General features: G+C 43.4%; 1 protein-coding gene across 2 annotated transcripts in view; it reads left to right on the top strand.

Moving 5' to 3' along the window:
* The window catches only part of UNC5B (unc-5 netrin receptor B), a 171,633-nt gene that overhangs the window by 143,707 nt on the left and 11,500 nt on the right, over positions 1 to 16,426 (top strand). Inside the window, exons 8-14 of one of the 2 annotated variants that reach the window (XM_081861781.1) lie at positions 2,090 to 2,122; positions 6,265 to 6,459; positions 7,030 to 7,419; positions 8,602 to 8,689; positions 9,986 to 10,154; positions 11,486 to 11,719; positions 15,661 to 15,810. In XM_081861781.1, the coding sequence (XP_081717907.1) occupies positions 2,090 to 2,122; positions 6,265 to 6,459; positions 7,030 to 7,419; positions 8,602 to 8,689; positions 9,986 to 10,154; positions 11,486 to 11,719; positions 15,661 to 15,810 (1,259 nt within the window). The remainder of the gene's footprint in view (positions 1 to 2,089; positions 2,123 to 6,264; positions 6,460 to 7,029; positions 7,420 to 8,601; positions 8,690 to 9,985; positions 10,155 to 11,485; positions 11,720 to 15,660; positions 15,811 to 16,426) is intronic. The other variant, XM_081861782.1, reaches the window with a different exon arrangement.

Genomic DNA, 16,426 nt, shown 5'->3' with positions numbered 1-16,426 from the left:
GATTTAAAAAAAATAAAATAAAATAAAAATTGTGACAGTGCTGCCACCTGCTGTAGTCATGTTGATTTCCATTGTGATACCTTCCTGGCTCGTTATTTTGCCGGAGTTTATATTGCTGCCTGAATTCTGTCCTCCCACCACAATCTGCTCGCCCCCCCCCAAATGCTATAATTCTAACCTCATGCCGCTGCTGCATGAGAATGTATGTGTGTCATCTTAAATGGAATCACTGGATTGATCCATGTTGGCAGATAGCAGAGATGAGGGGGAGTCCTGTACAGAGACGCAATTTATTTTTTGAAAAAGGGAAAAAGCATCTCCCCCTCCCTCCAGTAGCTGCTGGCTCTGGAGAAGCTCACTGCTGGGAAAAATTAAGGCATCATGACAGCCGAGGTCGGGTGCAGTTTGCAGGCACAGTCAAACTGCGCACCATGGCAGCCTGCTGCTGGCAGTTAACACTTAACAGGCAAATGGTACTGAGAAGAAAACCAAGCAGCAACACACCGAGAGGCAAGGAACACTGTGCTCTGTGTACCTCCCCATTGCCTAACAAGGATCAGTACCTTTCCAGTGTGTGGGAACTTTCAACATGTAGCAAGTTTGAAGAACTTTAAGATGAATTGGAGTTAGTCTGTTCTTCTTTAGCATTTTGTCTCCCTCATTCCTCTCTTCTTCCTCCTCCTCCTCCTCCACCATCCCAACCATATATGTGTCCCTGCCACTTTGGGATCACCATAAACTTCATCATTGCTTTTTTTCTGGGGGGACACAGGGGTATGTATACCCCTAAACATTTTGTGACTCTAAGTTTGACCTCATTGAGGGACGGTATTTCAATAGGAGCAGGAAAATGGGAGTATCCCCTAAACATTTCTTTAAAAAAAGAAAAAAGCACTGTACTTCATTCATCTGATGATGTGGACACAGGCCCATGAAAGCTTCTGCCCGTCAACATGACGCTTTTCAGGTGTTGGCGGATTACAACTCCCATAATTCCTGGCCGTAGGCCATGCCAGGAATTGGAGCTGATGGGAGTTGGAGTCCATTGACCTCTGGAGTGCACCATTCAAGGCTTACACCGTAATATATGTGCTCGTCCTAAACGTCCTACAACAACACTGTTGGGTTTCACTGCAACAGACCAGCATGGCTCCCCCACAGGAAAATAAGTTAGATGCTACTGCTTCTCCCAGCACTTTCTTATGTTGACTGGGGGGTAGGGGGTGTTTTTGGTGGTGACTGGGGTAACTGCCGCTAATGGAGGACAGGACAACTGAGAAACATGGCAGTTCATTGCTTCTGTCCAGATGAGTTGTAGGCAGTGCTTTTTTTCTAAAAAAAAAAAAATGTTTAGGGGTACTCTCATTTTGACTCAAGAAAATAACCATTTTATAGTTCAAATTGGGAAAAATAAATACAGTAAATGGACAAAAGTACAAAGACTCCCAAAATGTTTAGGGGTATGCGTCCCCCCAGAAAAAGCACTGGTTCTAGGATTATGCCTGAGAGGGCTGGTGGGTCACATGTTGTGAAGAACCAATAGTAGTGCAGTTGGGTGGTTTATACCAACTGACCACATAGCTGGGGGGGGGGGGCTTCCATGGTCATGGGAAGTATGGCAATGAATACCAGTGGTTGGGGGGAGCAACCACAAGAGACAGCTATCACCATTGTGTCCTGCTTGCGGGCTTGCTGGAGGCAGCTGGCTAGCCATCCTAAGAAACAGACTGCTGGACCAGATGCTCTTAGGCACGTTAGCACAGCATCCCAGACCATGATGTTGGTTTTACATTTCGCAGGCACTCTCCTGATACTGTGGGCAGATACAGCAGTGCAGATATTTGAGAGGTGCTGCTTGTGGAGTGAATATGCCAGCCTCCTCCTCCTCCCTTCCAACTGCAGTTTACGTGGCTTTGTCTTGCATGTCACTTCAGTACAAATTGTTCCATTGTGCTTATGTTTTCACCATACCCTTAGTCCTCGGTTTGCCAGAGCTGCTAAACTCCCCTTTGTTTTCTTTTGTTACCATCTTCATTGTTGCCATTCTCATTTTTCAACCTTTGTTTTTGAACTTTGTTTTCCCCGACAGATAAAAGATTTGTAAGCGAGCCCAAAAGTCACCGTAAGTCTCCATTTCATAGCCATTTTCTTTCATTTGTTGTACATTTAAGCTTTAGGTTTGGTTCGGGTTTGTCTGCTATACATGAACATTTGCCCTGCCTCAGTATTAAAACATTCCTGGAGGACCATCTCTGTGTGACTCTAGCAGCCTCAAGGGAGCTGAAGCCAGTGGGAAGGGGAATGTAGACATTGTTAGGTCTGGTGGACCTTGAAAAGTAAACTGGGTTTGTTTTAGAAACTAGAATCAAACCAGGTTTATTTCGGATTCAGTAGGAAAGATACTGTGGTGGTTTTAAGTTCAGTGCTGGTTTAAATAATAAAGCTTTGTAGCCTCCAGCAGGAAGGAGATGGATGTGATGTTCTGGACTCCTTCCCTGAACATTTCAGCTTGCTTGCTTGCTTGCTTGCTTCTTTTTTTAAAGAAAGCTCTCTAGCCTTTTTGTTTACAGAGATATAATGGAAAACGTGCTGGCCATTTTCTGCCCAATTGCTCCCAGTAAAACAAACCTGCTTCTAGTGTTGGGATAGCAGCGGCAAACGCACTGGGATGGCTGACAGCCACGTGCCACTGTAAAAAAATAAATATTAGGCCATTCTCATTTTTGTTTTGCTCAGTTTTGCCTTGAATTATTATTAAAGCTCTCCCAGTATACCTTAGGATATCACATACACACACAACATTTTGGGTCATGGGAATGAATTAATGATTATGATGATGATGCAAATATCAGTTCTTTGTATAAAATCAAAAGCTATGCTCCACCAACACCTGTTATTCCCTTGACTAAATTCAGTGTAAAGTTTCAATGGAAAATTAAAGCTATAGTTCATCCATTCACCTACAAGAGCAAGAAAGAGAAACTCTTTGCTTTTGTTTTTTGCTCAGTGCAAACATTGTTCTTCCCCTCCCAGCTTTCTTTCTCTCTCGCCCTCAGGTAACTTGTTGGTGTTTCTGTAACTCCTTGACATAGGGCTATAGCGGTGACGTTATTTTGTTTCGTTTTTGTTTTCATTTTGCCAGAGATGGGGGTGTTCTTGTTGCGCATCCCTCCCCTTTCCTTGCGGCAGTGTGCCATCACTTGCTGCACTGCATGGCAATAAAACGTGATAACGTCTGTGAACGTGAAGCATAGAAGGCAGAGCTATTTCTGCATGAGTAGCATCCAGTGCAGAATATTTATTAGCTTCATCAGTGATAGCTTATCTTCTGTAATGCAGACTGAAAATCAAATAAAGGGAGGATAAAGGTGGCAGAGTAATTGCTACTCTTCCAATTCTGCTGTTCTCTGCCACCTAAAAATTCTCTTGCTGTTTTAAAGGACCTTTGCTCAGTCTCCCTTGCTTCTCCTTATGCCCACAATGACCTCCCAGAATGCTCTATTCTACCCCGCCACCCCCCTTTTATTCTAAAAATATTTCAAAACTATTCTTGCAAAGCCTATGCATCTCAACACCTTAGCCTCCATGCCTTGGTCACGCAAATCCCTTGCCTGCTGCCTCCCTTCTGTTTTATTTCCATTGTCAAGCTAGAGGCTGCAAGCTCCCTGGGGCTCCCTGTTGCTCCTGCTTTGAAGTGTCATGCATACTGATGGTGACACCTTAATAAATAACATTAGCATGGGAGTCAACCCTCCCAAGCCCCGAACTATTTTAGCAGTATTCCTTGCTGTTGTATTTCACCTTCTAGTCAGAGGGAGGAAAATTACTTCTGTAGCAAGCAATGATGGAAGCTTGGCATGGAGCATTCCTCTGTCTACCCTAGCAATCCCTATAGATTGGGAAATGGCGCTGATTGGATACTTCAAAGCCTGTAAATTCCCCGTTATTTCTTCCTTGTGCCTTTTCCGGTAGTACCCTCAGGGAAGAAATTCCCAGTGGATCACACACAATTGTACATGTAGTCCAGATATAATTACCATTTTTTTAAAAAAAAAATTCAACAACAACAACACCTTGATTCAGTTCCACATAGTCCCTTTCAGAAAGAAGGAACCTGTGACAACAGGACATGGTTAAGGGGGAAGCTTGGAGAAGAGAGAAACAGTTAAATCAAAAACAAGGGTGGAGGGAGGAGATCGTTGTAAATGCCAGTCTCTTGGCATATCTGGAGTAATTCTTGATTTGATTGGATATATTTCTATGCCTCTTTCCGTTCAAATGAATCCCAAAACGGCTTACAAATAATCAGTAACATGATAGAACAGAATAGAACATCACAAATACAACATGAATCATACAGAATAAAGAAAGCATTAGTGAAACAATTACAATCTATAAAAAAAACTGTTAACAAAGCAGCAACAAAAAATAAATAAACTAAACATTGCGTGTTGAAGAAAAAAAGCCATGCTTTTTTATTAGCAAATCCATACAGCATTTCTTTTGGAGGCAGTGATGGGATGAGGCTTCAGTTCTTTCTATCATCTTATATGGCCAAACCCACCCCTCCGAAAAGGTCTTCCTGGGCATGTTTGAACAAATTGATCTGCAGAACTTTGGAAGTGTTGAATCCAAGGCCCAGCATTTTTGACGTAAATAAACTTTATAAAGCCAAGAAGATCTTAAATTAGTAGAGGTTGGGAGCAGGGGGAAAGCACTAGGCAGCAAACATCATTTGCGAGCTCAGCCACTCAGGAGCTGATGCTGCCTTGCTGTCCAGAGCAATATAGGACCTGTTTGCTACCAAAACGAACCTACAAGAGAGATTGACTCGGTTCATGGACTGTTGATCATCTCTGTGCATCCAGTCTCACAGAGCGGCAGTGTTGTTGTTGTTGTTTCTTCCTCAGGCGTGTGCACATTTTTAAAAGTTCAAGGTAGATGACTTTTATCACGGTCCTCTTTTCTGCCCACCAAGGGAGAGCAAGGAGTCACAGCACGCGTCATGTATAAATAGATAGCTCCAGAGGCAATGTTAATTAGGGGTCCGCGACTGTGCCAAGGTTGCCCAAGGTTTTCTGACTAGGTCATTTAAAGCATAGGCAGGTGTACATTAAGAATATTGCATTCAGGCTTGCTGATCTTGAAACAGCAGCCTTGTGGCTGGTGATCATTTCCCTTATCACTGAGTCAAAGATCCATAGGCCTTATTGCACCCCCCCCATTGCCCCATCCTAATTCAGGGGCTCCTGTTTTGCTTTGTGCTAGTATGGTCTAAGGACTAATGCAATAAAAGTTATTCTCCTCATTGGCTCCTGGCTCTGGATACCATAAATTTCTCTAAATTTCTTTCCTGAACAGCAGATTATAGCTTTGCGAGCCCATGGCTCCTGCTTCCTGCCATTCCCTCTTTGCTGCTAACCTTTCTCTGCTTCTGGCTTCTGCCTATCTTCTTTCTTCTCTCCAGACCACCAAAATAAGCTTGCCTTTGTCTGGGAGAGAGCCTAATTCTTGCACCACTTGCCCAACACAGCAATTCAAAAAGAAAAAAAGGACTTGTTATTGTAGCTGGTATAGCTCAGTTGGTAGAGCATGAGACTCTTAATCTCAGTGCCATGAGTTCAAGCTCCACATTGGGCACATTGCAGGGGGTTGGGCTAGATGACCCTCAGGGTCCCTTCCAACTTTACAACTCTGTGATGTCATCATAACTTTTGTCCCAGTGTTGTATTCCATTTACAAATCAGTCAAGCTTCCAGCTTGATCTCCGTAACCTCCGTAACCTAAAGAGAAAGGCTTTTGGTGGTTTGTGTGTCCAACCCTTGCTGTAAAGAATGACAATAGGAAACATGCTACTAAGAGATAACATTCCTGAGGGGCAGTCGCATGCAAAGTCCCTCAAAGCAAAGACTTGCCTGAGCAAACATTTCCTAACTAGTCTCACTGAAGGAACCTGAGGGCCAGAGGGCTTCAGACATTAAGGCAATCTCTGTCTTTTGTTTCTAAGTTCTCTTCAGCTGGACTTTCTATTGTTTCCTCCTTGCCTTTCCAAAAATCCTGAGACAGAGGGGGGAAGGAATCAGAATAGGTGGCGGAAATGTGGTACAACGTTTTGGTTTTGAATTCCGAATGGAAGAGTCATGCCATCATGATAATATTACTGAAAGGCATCCTTACATCATTTAAATAAAGAAAGAGGCAAGCAGAAAGTGGCAATTCTTTTTTTTCAGTTTCTGTTTTAATCTTTCTCTCTCTTCCTTCTAGTACTGGAGGCTACCGGTGATGTGGCCTTGTACGCTGGTGTTGTGGTTGCCATCTTTGTGTTCATTGTTATCCTGATGGCTGTCGGGGTGGTTGTGTACAGGCGCAGCTGCCGGGACTTTGACACTGACATAACAGACTCTTCCGCTGCTCTGACAGGAGGCTTCCACCCAGTCAATTTCAAGACCTCCAGACATGGTAAGACCCCAGCTTACTCACAAGGTTCACATCCATTTGCAGACGTCCTTGAACCTCACAAGGCAGAAGGAGAAAACAGATACAACCAAGCATTTGAACTGAAGGCCGCTAGAACCCATTGTGGAGAAAGAGGTGGACTTGGTCCAGGGCAATCTGGGTTCAAATCCAGGCTAGCCTGGAACTCTCTGAGTGCTTTCTTTTTTCTCAATTAACTAAATCATTTGTGAGACTAAACAAGATGGAAAGTGTGAAATAAACTGTAGAAGTTTCAAATAAATAAATAGAAGAAAGTGGCTTAAATTCAGAAGAAAGCTACATCAGTTAGCCTTCAGATATTTGTCAAAATCTGACACGTTATCCAACAGGAGGAGGTGGTACAACTGTAAGCTGTTCAGATTGCAAGTTGAGGCCCACGCTTTGGAATAAAATCTCCCTGCATGTTTTCTGGTGAATGTTTAAAGTTTGTTTTTAACCATTCAGACAAGCTTTCAAGGAGTAGCCGTGCTGTCTGTGTCTATTTCCTTCTATGAGAAACATACCATTAAGCATTTTCCACCTTCTCTTTTGCAGACACCCCCCAATTGCTGCACCCTTCAATGCAGCCTGACCTGACAGCCAATGCTGGCGTGTACCGCGGCCCCATGTATGCCTTGCAAGATTCCTCTGATAAGATCCCCATGACCAACTCTCCCTTGCTTGACCCGCTCCCTAACCTCAAGATCAAAGTGTACAATTCCTCCACAACATCATCCTCACCCGGGATGCATGAGGGGACAGACCTGCTGGGAGTCATGCCCTCAGGCACCTTCCCAGGGGAGAACCTCAGGGATAATCACTTCATGAACCTAAGGAACAAGACCATGGGCTCTCAGCAGCTCTTGACTCTGCCTCGGGAGCCTGGGAACAGCGCCACTGGGACGTTCGGCTGCCTGGGAGGAAGGCTCACCATCCCTGGCACGGGTAAATGTCAGCGTGAAGGGAAATTTCTACTGTCCTGACTTTATCTGAGAGTCTATTGAACCAAGAGGTTATGGGCAGGCTGACCTAAACATAGTCTGTAGTAGGTCAAGCTGGGGTTACAGCACCTTGGACAGCTCTGAGCTGACACCTTGCTCCAGGGAGGTCTCGGAACCCAGCTGAGCTCCTATGTACTTGCTAGTTGTGACCATCTCTTCCAGGTTTCTCCCCCTCACTGGTGAGTGGAGAACCTTAAAGGGATATTAATCTGTCCTAGAGCACCACGCTCTGTCGCCTCTCCACTTGTTCATGCCAGGCACTTTAGAAAGGGGCACAGCTGGTAAAAAGCATTGCCATCACCTAGAATACCAGAAAGAGGCCCAGATCCATTAGTATCCTCTAAACACTGAACCTGCTCCTGGAGGGGTGTTTGTGTCATTCCATCCAGAGCAGAGATATTTATTGCCATCAACAGTCCACATACCACAAGCATCTCCATCTTTGCCTATATTGAGTTTCAAGTTATTCACCCCCATCCAGGCTATTATTGACCTCAGGCAGTCGTTCAGGAATGAGGCTTCCTGTTCACTTAGATGTTCTTCCAGGATGCAATGGTTGGGAATTTTCAATCATCTTAAATTATTACAAGGGGAAGATCCCTGACTATGGGCCTCATCTGCTGTGGGATGGCTCATCTCTTCCTTTGCCACAGGTTTTCTTGCAGAGGGAGTGAAAAGGAACGCATAATGCACACAGCTAGAAGCAGCTTCTTGGTTTAACTCTAGTGCTAAATAAAACCAAAGTGGGTGAGAGGGGCACCTTCCCCAGGCATCGTCTGGGCAGAAGCAGATAATGGGCACCGAAGGTCAAGTGATATACTGTATTGACAGTTACTAAAACAATGTCCAGAGATGCCATCTTTTCTTTTTGGAATAATTAGGCACAGCTTTCAAGGTAATGGGTGAGAAACCAGGTGATGAGCTTGCTTGGGGGCTTTGCAGAGGGTTGCTGGTGATGCAGAGAGAGTCCACTGCTCTGTGCCTGTGGCCTAAGATACTGACTTGGGGGAAGAGAGATCAGAGAGAAGGGAAGATGTACTGCAGAGCTGAGGGTTGTATCATTTTTAAATCTAGTAAAACCCTTTATTCATTCTCTTCTCCTCTACCATCCCTTTCTGGTCCATAGGGGTGAGCCTCTTGGTGCCACACGGAGCAATTCCTCAAGGGAAATTCTACGAAATGTACCTGATGATCAACAAAGCAGAAAACACCCTGTAAGTAAAGCAGAAAATGTGCTGTGTTTTTCAATCTGGCCTGCATTATCAGAGGTTATCTAGGAGATCTGCTTTAGGCATGGTCAAAGGCTTGAGCATGCCCAGTGTAAACTGTTCCCCACTCCCATTCATTCCACAATCTGCTTTCATTAGTCCCCTTGATTACAGCAAACTGTGTTTCGTTCAAGAAACACTACAAACTTGCATCCAGACTCCGCTGATTGCACTTAATGTCTGATTGAAGTCACTGTGTCATGATAGTCATGACCAACTTAAGCATTTCATTGATTTCATAGAGAGCAACGTAGACACAGTTAGGATTCTGCTGTAAGTCAGGATCCAACGCAAAGCCACCTTAGACGTATTACTTTGGATCTTACCCAAGGCCTTTAATTTTCTTATCTGCCTGCACTCAACTTACCATTAGTATTTCTTCTTTTTTATTTTATTTTTTTATTTTGACAAAGTAATAAGAATAAATAAATAAGAATAAAAATGTGCACCCCACCCCCGAGACCATTCCATTGTTACTATCCAACCTCCCAAAATTTCAACACCTCTTGCGATGGTTTGGCCCCTTTCCGTTTTAACAGTACAAATTCTACAAACACCCTCCATATCTCCTCAAAATCATTTCTACTGCACATTCCCCATCTTACCTTAATAGCACATGTTAATTTATCATTAATAGCTGTATCCCACACCTCTTTATGCCATCCTTCCATTTTATATTCCTAGCTATAATAACTCACGCAGCTGCCAATAAAATTGTGAGCAAGTCCTTCATAGCCTGTGAACTTTCCACCACATCGTAAATTGATAATAATGCTACCACTGGACTTTCGATCAGCTTCAACTGAGTGATTTTTGTTATCTCCTTAAACACCCTTTGCCAAAACAAAAAAAGTACATATTTACACCCCCACCACATGTGAACCATAAGTCCCAGTTTTCTGGCATCCCGGCCAACATAACACTAAATATTCCTAGTATTTATTCTTTAAGTCAAGACAGCAATCCAGGACACCATTCAGTTGCTTAAAACCCTATTGAAGTTAAAGGGAGGGGAGATTGTGGCAGGTGGATAATTCTAACTAATTTAATATTTAGCCAGACTGCATTCAGGGGCTTTATTCAGCAAATATTGCTCTCGTCAGGTTAGATTCAAGCCATTCCCCATTTCATTCAAGCCATCCATTTCCTCTGAGGCGCAGATAACAGATGCCACAGCCCAGTTCTTTGACTTCCTTTGTGTCACTGGAGACAACTTAGCTTTCTTCTCCTTGCCCTCTCTAGCTTTCCATCCGAAGGTACACAGACGGTGCTGAGCCCCATGGTGACCTGTGGCCCCACCGGGCTGCTCTTATGCCGCCCTGTCATCCTCACCGTCCCCCACTGTGCAGAAGTCAGTTCCCCAGACTGGATGCTGCAACTGAAAACCCAGTCCCACCAAGGAAACTGGGAGGTAAGACATAATGATTTGGGAACAGAATCAGCTGTTCCATTGCTGAAGGCACCGCATGCAATCTGTGGGTCAAGCCAGTTACTTAAAAATGTATGGTTATTTATCAATTATAAAGCATTTTAAGGTAAGGAGATAGATAGGTTTCTGTTGGTTTTTTCGTCCACCCCTCCCTCCCCACTCGTCCACCCCTCCCTCCCCACACAACTCTATAACATCTCCTGTCAATCAGTCTCTGCTGATAAGAAACCCCATTGCTCAAAATGATGAACTTTCCCTTCAAAAATTGTATGATAGAGAAACCCCTTTTAAACACGTATTGCTAGAATCATGAGATCTAGGAAGTTTACAACGCAGAAGTGAAAAGTCAGGATAGCAGCATTCTTAAAGTTGATAAAAAGCTAATATATGCCAGTGCAGCACCAGATTTATGCAAGGCAGGTGAGACCTTGCAGGTATTGCATTGCTGCCCTCCTGGAAGTATTATAAATCAGGGTTGTGTGTATGTGATGGCAGTTCTGCTGAAAAGCTGCAGCCTGGAATGTTGTACCAGCCACAGAATTCAACTCGCCTAGAATCACAGCTTTCACACAAAAAATAAAAATAAATGTTAACCCTTATGGTTGGGAAGATATACTTGAAAATATGGGGAAAGGGCCTGATGAACTCACATGAGCAATAGATTTCCAGTCGTCAAGAGAGCATGACTTTAGTGCCCTATGTAACTCTTCACCTCCTTGCCATGAGTGACAATAGCAGAATAAATTGGGCAAAATTGTTTCAGAAAATGTTAAACAATGTTAAAAGTTGCAGAACAGATTGTGCAAAAAAATGAAGAGCCATAAACAATCTTGCTTAATGGCATAGTTTATGCAAGCTGCAGGATTCAGTTTTCTTGAATTTCAGAATTTAGGTGACCATACTGTAGTTTTACTTCTTGTTAAACAGAGCACCCTCAACCCTGGTGCTAGTAAACAGAGAGACATATCTATTGAATAATAATTTCAGCTTGGTTCATGTGCACCAGCAGCAAGAAAGTCACTGTCTTTTGATCCAAAACAGTGTTGACTGCCCAGTGGGATTTCTTTCTTTTTTATGCAAATGATTTGGGGACTTTTGCTATTTAAAATTTTGACAACTTGTATTTCTGAATTTTTTTTGTTTAACTTACTCTTGGATAGTTTTTGTTTTTCTGAGTTACGTTGCAATGGACATTGAATACAGACAATAAAAATCTGACATGCTAACCAACTGGCCTCCAGCCAATGGAAGTAGGCACCAGGAAGAAATTTACTTCTGTTTTTTGCTCTGCCCACCCCTTTCTTCTCCTTTAGGAAGTTGTAACTCTGGATGAAGAGACTTTAAACACGCCCTGCTACTGCCAGTTGGAACCTAAGTGCTGCCATGTTCTGCTGGACCAGCTTGGGACATACGTCCTCGTGGGAGAGTCCTACTCCCGGTCGGCCATCAAGAGACTCCAGCTCGCCATCTTTGCCCCCACCCTTTGTACTTCGCTGGAATACAATGTCAAAGTATACTGCCTGGAAGACACACCGGATGCCCTGAAGGTAACATTGCTCAGTTTGCCCATCTTGAATTTCTTTGCACTTGACTTGCACGCCTCCTCCTTTCTGGCTGCTTAATTAAACCATTCATCAGGCAGATAAGTTTTTTTCTGATGGGAAAACTTTCCATTCTGAATAGTCGCCGTGATCCCAGTAGCTAACTTAAAAATTCAGCGGGATTCTTGTATGGTTGAAATGGAATATGTCCGTTTCAGTTCTCTTGGTTTCTCATTTCAGTTTTATTTATTTGAATAGTAAACTGCCCTGTGATCCTCGGACGAAGGGCAGCATAGAAATTTCATAAATAAATCAATTTTACCAATCTTAAATTCAGTTCTCCGCATTTCTCTAGCAGTGTGAATTTCTCCTTATAAGAACATTTTTATATACACTCTTTTTTTGGAAGCCATTTCCCCTAATGTAATGCATCTTTGTATGCCAATTTTTATTAATATGTTCATTTTTATGCATGCTTTCTCTTAACATGTGCATTTTTATAAACATCATTTGGCTGGAGAAGTGCAGCACAGAACTCAGTTAAGTGCAAATCTTGAAGAAAGCCTGCATTTCAGTTCATATATTATTTTGGGAGGTGCAAATTTGATAGGTTTGAATGCAAACTGCATCTGACTTTAGATTGCACTCCGCGGCCCCAATAAGAAAATCTCCCAGGCATTTTCCTTCATGACACTGAATGTTGATTCACTCATCCTAACATTCACAGTGATCACTCCACTTTAGCTGAGACTTTGGCATAGACTTACTAAAAAAAATAAATCATGTTTTTTTTGTATTATTATTATTATTATTATTATTATTATTATTATTATTATTATTACTTCTGCTAAATTTACTACCTGCCATTCACCAGCAGGTCCCAGGGTGAATTACAGCAATTTAATTTTCAGAAATTAAAACCAATTACAACCAACTGCATTCAAAGGAATAGGCTACTGAGGGTCATACATGAGGCAGTGATGCAATCAGCACCATATTTTTTTTTTTTATAGTCTTTGCTTCAGCAAAGACAAGGTGACCTGTGGCCAGTTAAGCATCAATTGCCCTGGCTACACCCATCATGTTTCTAGTATGCTCCAGAGTTGTCAACAACAAAGGGTTCCTAGAAGCACTTTTCTCCTTTGGCACATCTAAGGGTGAAATCACCACTCGGTGACAGTAATGCAATTAAGTGGCGCCTTGCGTAAGTGAAATAGCTATCACCAAATAAGTATTGTAGACCAGGCTTCCGTGGCTCTTTGAGAGCAGTATTTTTCACTGAGGGCTGTTAAGGCATCCATCTGCAAGCCATTAAGTGATATACATACACGTCTGAACCACCCTTGTTTCTTGAAATTCCCTGGAATGATGGTAGTAGCCGTAGCTCAATGGTAGGTGCATGCTTTTCGAGCAGAAGGTCCCAGATGTCTCCAGGCAGAGCTTGGAGAGATCACTCTCTGAAACCCTAGAGATTTGCTGTTAGTCAGGGCATACAGTACTGAGCTAGATTAAATCAGTGGTTTGATTCATATACGGCAGTTTCCTATTTTATATTTTACGCCTAGATTTGCTCTGAACATCCTACGGTACCTTTAAAAAAAGCTGTCATAGACATTAAACTAAGTTCACAATAAAAGTGTGCTCATCTTTAATTCTCTGTTGGAATTCTTTGCTGCGGCAGACTAAAGCCTTATTCATTTGATTTCTCTGCGCTGACTATACACTTGGGGACATACAACTGAACATGTGAACTGTCTCCACTCAGAAGCGTTGCGTTTGAGGTGGTGTGAAAATTCTTTGCTTTGGTACTATAGTATCATCCTTGCATTCAAGTCATCACTAGGGCATTGAGGAACGAGACCTAACATGACCTACCTTTTTGGAATCTGCACCTCTTAAGTGTCTAGGAATAAAACTTCAGCTAACGGAAATGTCAGCCTCTTTGTTTTCCTGCTCTGGGACTATGCCTGGGGCCATACCTCAGAGAGGGTAGGAAAAACTGCACAGAAGTTGCATGTTCAGCACTACTTGTCCAACTTCCCCATTTGTTGTTACTTTGGACTGCTGCTGCCCAAAATGGCCATGCTGGCAGTCAAAGGAGTGTGCGATGCAACTTGGAAAAGGGTTGCTCTGGGGAGCAAAACTGCCTGATGCAATGCCATGAAAAGTGACCTGCAGTTTGGTTTCAGTAATAGGTTCCCTTAACCCATTCCTCAGAGACCAGCCTCCTTGCTTTAAATGGAGGTCCCCAGAGGGAAAGGAAGAGTGTCTGAAGGAGACTGTTCTATGCCCTGTTTTGAAGATAAAACACAAGGGCTTCCCCCCGCCCCCTACAATTGCTGCTATGGCAAATGATCTCTCTGCAGTCTTAGACACTGAACACAGTGGGGCTTACTTCCAAGGAAGCCTTCATGTTAGCATGCTGTGCACATTCAGAGCCCTCCTCACCCACACAACCAGACAGGGGGGTGCAATATGCTCACGCTCCCCAGTATGATTGGCAGGCAGTACAAAGCCTGCAGATTGGCCTGTCCGGTGTAGGTACTAGGATCTGGGCCTTTGGCCTTCACTTGCTCATCAGGACAGCATCTCTGGGTTCAGGCGTGGCATTGCCTGGCTCTGACAGTGGGTCAGAAATTCTACAGGCCTTAGAGGCTTACCCATTATTTTTCATATGCAAGCTTGTCTTGCAATCAGAGTTAAAATATGAGGGATTAAAGACCCACTGGAAAACTGCCTGCTTGCTCTCAATCTGAAAAATATCTATTTTTCAGGTTATTTCCAAAGCCTATCAATAATAGTAGCGCTGCTTTGCATGACTAATGAAAGCGACCCATCATTCTTAATGAAGTATAAATCTCCATCTGCCCTCATCCTACAAGAGTGATTAGTTCCAGTGATCAAGCTGGTGTTTCTGATCTTGCCGCATTGTGTGTTTTTAACCTTGATGTCATGGTTGGTGTCTAGCTTCTCTTCATACACTGAAAGAGCCAGAAGAGGACTCTAGAAATCAGCTTTTTGAGGTTTTGATTTAGGATATGACCAATGAATCATAGGGAAGAAAACTCTGCATTTCATATTGTCATGTTTATTGTCAGGGTGGTGCAGGAAGTAGAGGGTTGCTGTTTCCCCCCAAGATGTTGTGAGGGCTGAAAGGATTGTTGAACTGGTTTGTCTGCTAAATACTGAACTGTTGCAGAAAACTATACTGGGGAAAATACTGGCATTCCAAAACGGAGATGAGTATATGACTTAAGTCAAAAGAGTATGAGTTTCCAGATTGGATTTTTTTTCCTGGTTGATTGGCATGAATTATAGCACCAATCAGTCGCAACCTGTTACGGCACTAGTCAAAGGAATAGCGGTACATTGGGTTGAATCAATGTTACATCTAATTCCAACTGACAGTGTCTAGAGGGATGCAGAGGAGATGTTCACAAGGAAAGCACGAGGTGCTTCCAGGCACCCAAGCCCAGATGCTGGCAAAGTCCAGCTCCCATGGCCAGAAAGATACATCTGGGGTTGTGCCACAAATGACCAGTAAACTGCATTAGACCTATGAGTGTCAGGGAATCCAGTGCTTGAGCCACCACCAGCAAGCAGCCTGGAAACATAGAGAACCTAGTCGCTTCCTTTCAGAATGAGTTGCCTGTGCTATTTATTATTGCAGCTTAAAGTGCCTGTGATATTTTCTCCCCTTCATGTCAAGCAGCCCTGGTGGCAGTGATGGTGGTAAAGGTAAATGTGATAAAGGAAGAGATACAGTGTCTGACCAGGAGCAATTCTGCTTCAGGAGCTGCTGTGCAAAATAGAGACTTATCAGTGCCCCATCTGGCAGCACATGACAATCTGGGAGCATAGGAGATGCCCACTGGTTAAATTGCCATCATTTGTCCTTGGGCCTCACATCTGTCCTTCCTCTCCTCCCCTCCCCTCTTGTCTCACAGGAAGTACTTGAATTAGAAAGGACTCTTGGTGGCTACCTGTTGGAAGAGCCCAAGCCCCTGCTGTTTAAGGACAGTTATCACAATTTGCGCCTCTCCATCCATGATATCCCTCATTCACTTTGGAGGAGCAAACTCCTGGCCAAGTACCAGGTGAGTGGCTGGGTTGCCAGCATACCAACAACAGAGGGAATGCCTCGATGAGACCACCAGCAAAACTGCTTTTGTTCATCACTGTTCTCTTCCAGAATATTTCATCTGCAGATTTATCCTTGGTGAAATGGTACCACAAGAGAATTATGTCACTGGCTTTTGGGGAAGATACATTTCATATACCTTAGAAAGACTTTGTGACTGCTCTGTCCTCTCCCACATCCTTACTTCATGATTTCCACCAGAAGGTTGGGCGTCCTTTCATTTCTCCAGTCTCCTGTGGTACCCAACTCACGCAGGTGTGAGACCCAAATTATCCTATGAATGGAAGACTCTAAATGGGCCCATCCCTGGGTGCACTGTGCTTAGGAGTCCTACAAAAGATATGAATAGCACCGACTAAGCTACTCTCAAGAATGTACAACTTGCTGTTGAGGTGGAACACACAGGATGAAATGGTTAAATCAGCTATGATAAAATGGGCACAGGATATTGGGTATAATATTATGTTTGCTGACTGGGAAAAGTTATGGACCACCGGTATGAAGTTCACGGCATGTAATGCCTTGAAAGAAAATATTATGAAAATGATATATAGGTGGTACATGACCCCAGT

Source organism: Podarcis erhardii (assembly GCF_964252035.2).
Source record: "Podarcis erhardii genome assembly, chromosome: 5".
Taxonomy (NCBI): Eukaryota; Metazoa; Chordata; class Lepidosauria; order Squamata; family Lacertidae; genus Podarcis; species Podarcis erhardii.
This window is presented reverse-complemented; position numbering and strand designations above follow the sequence as displayed.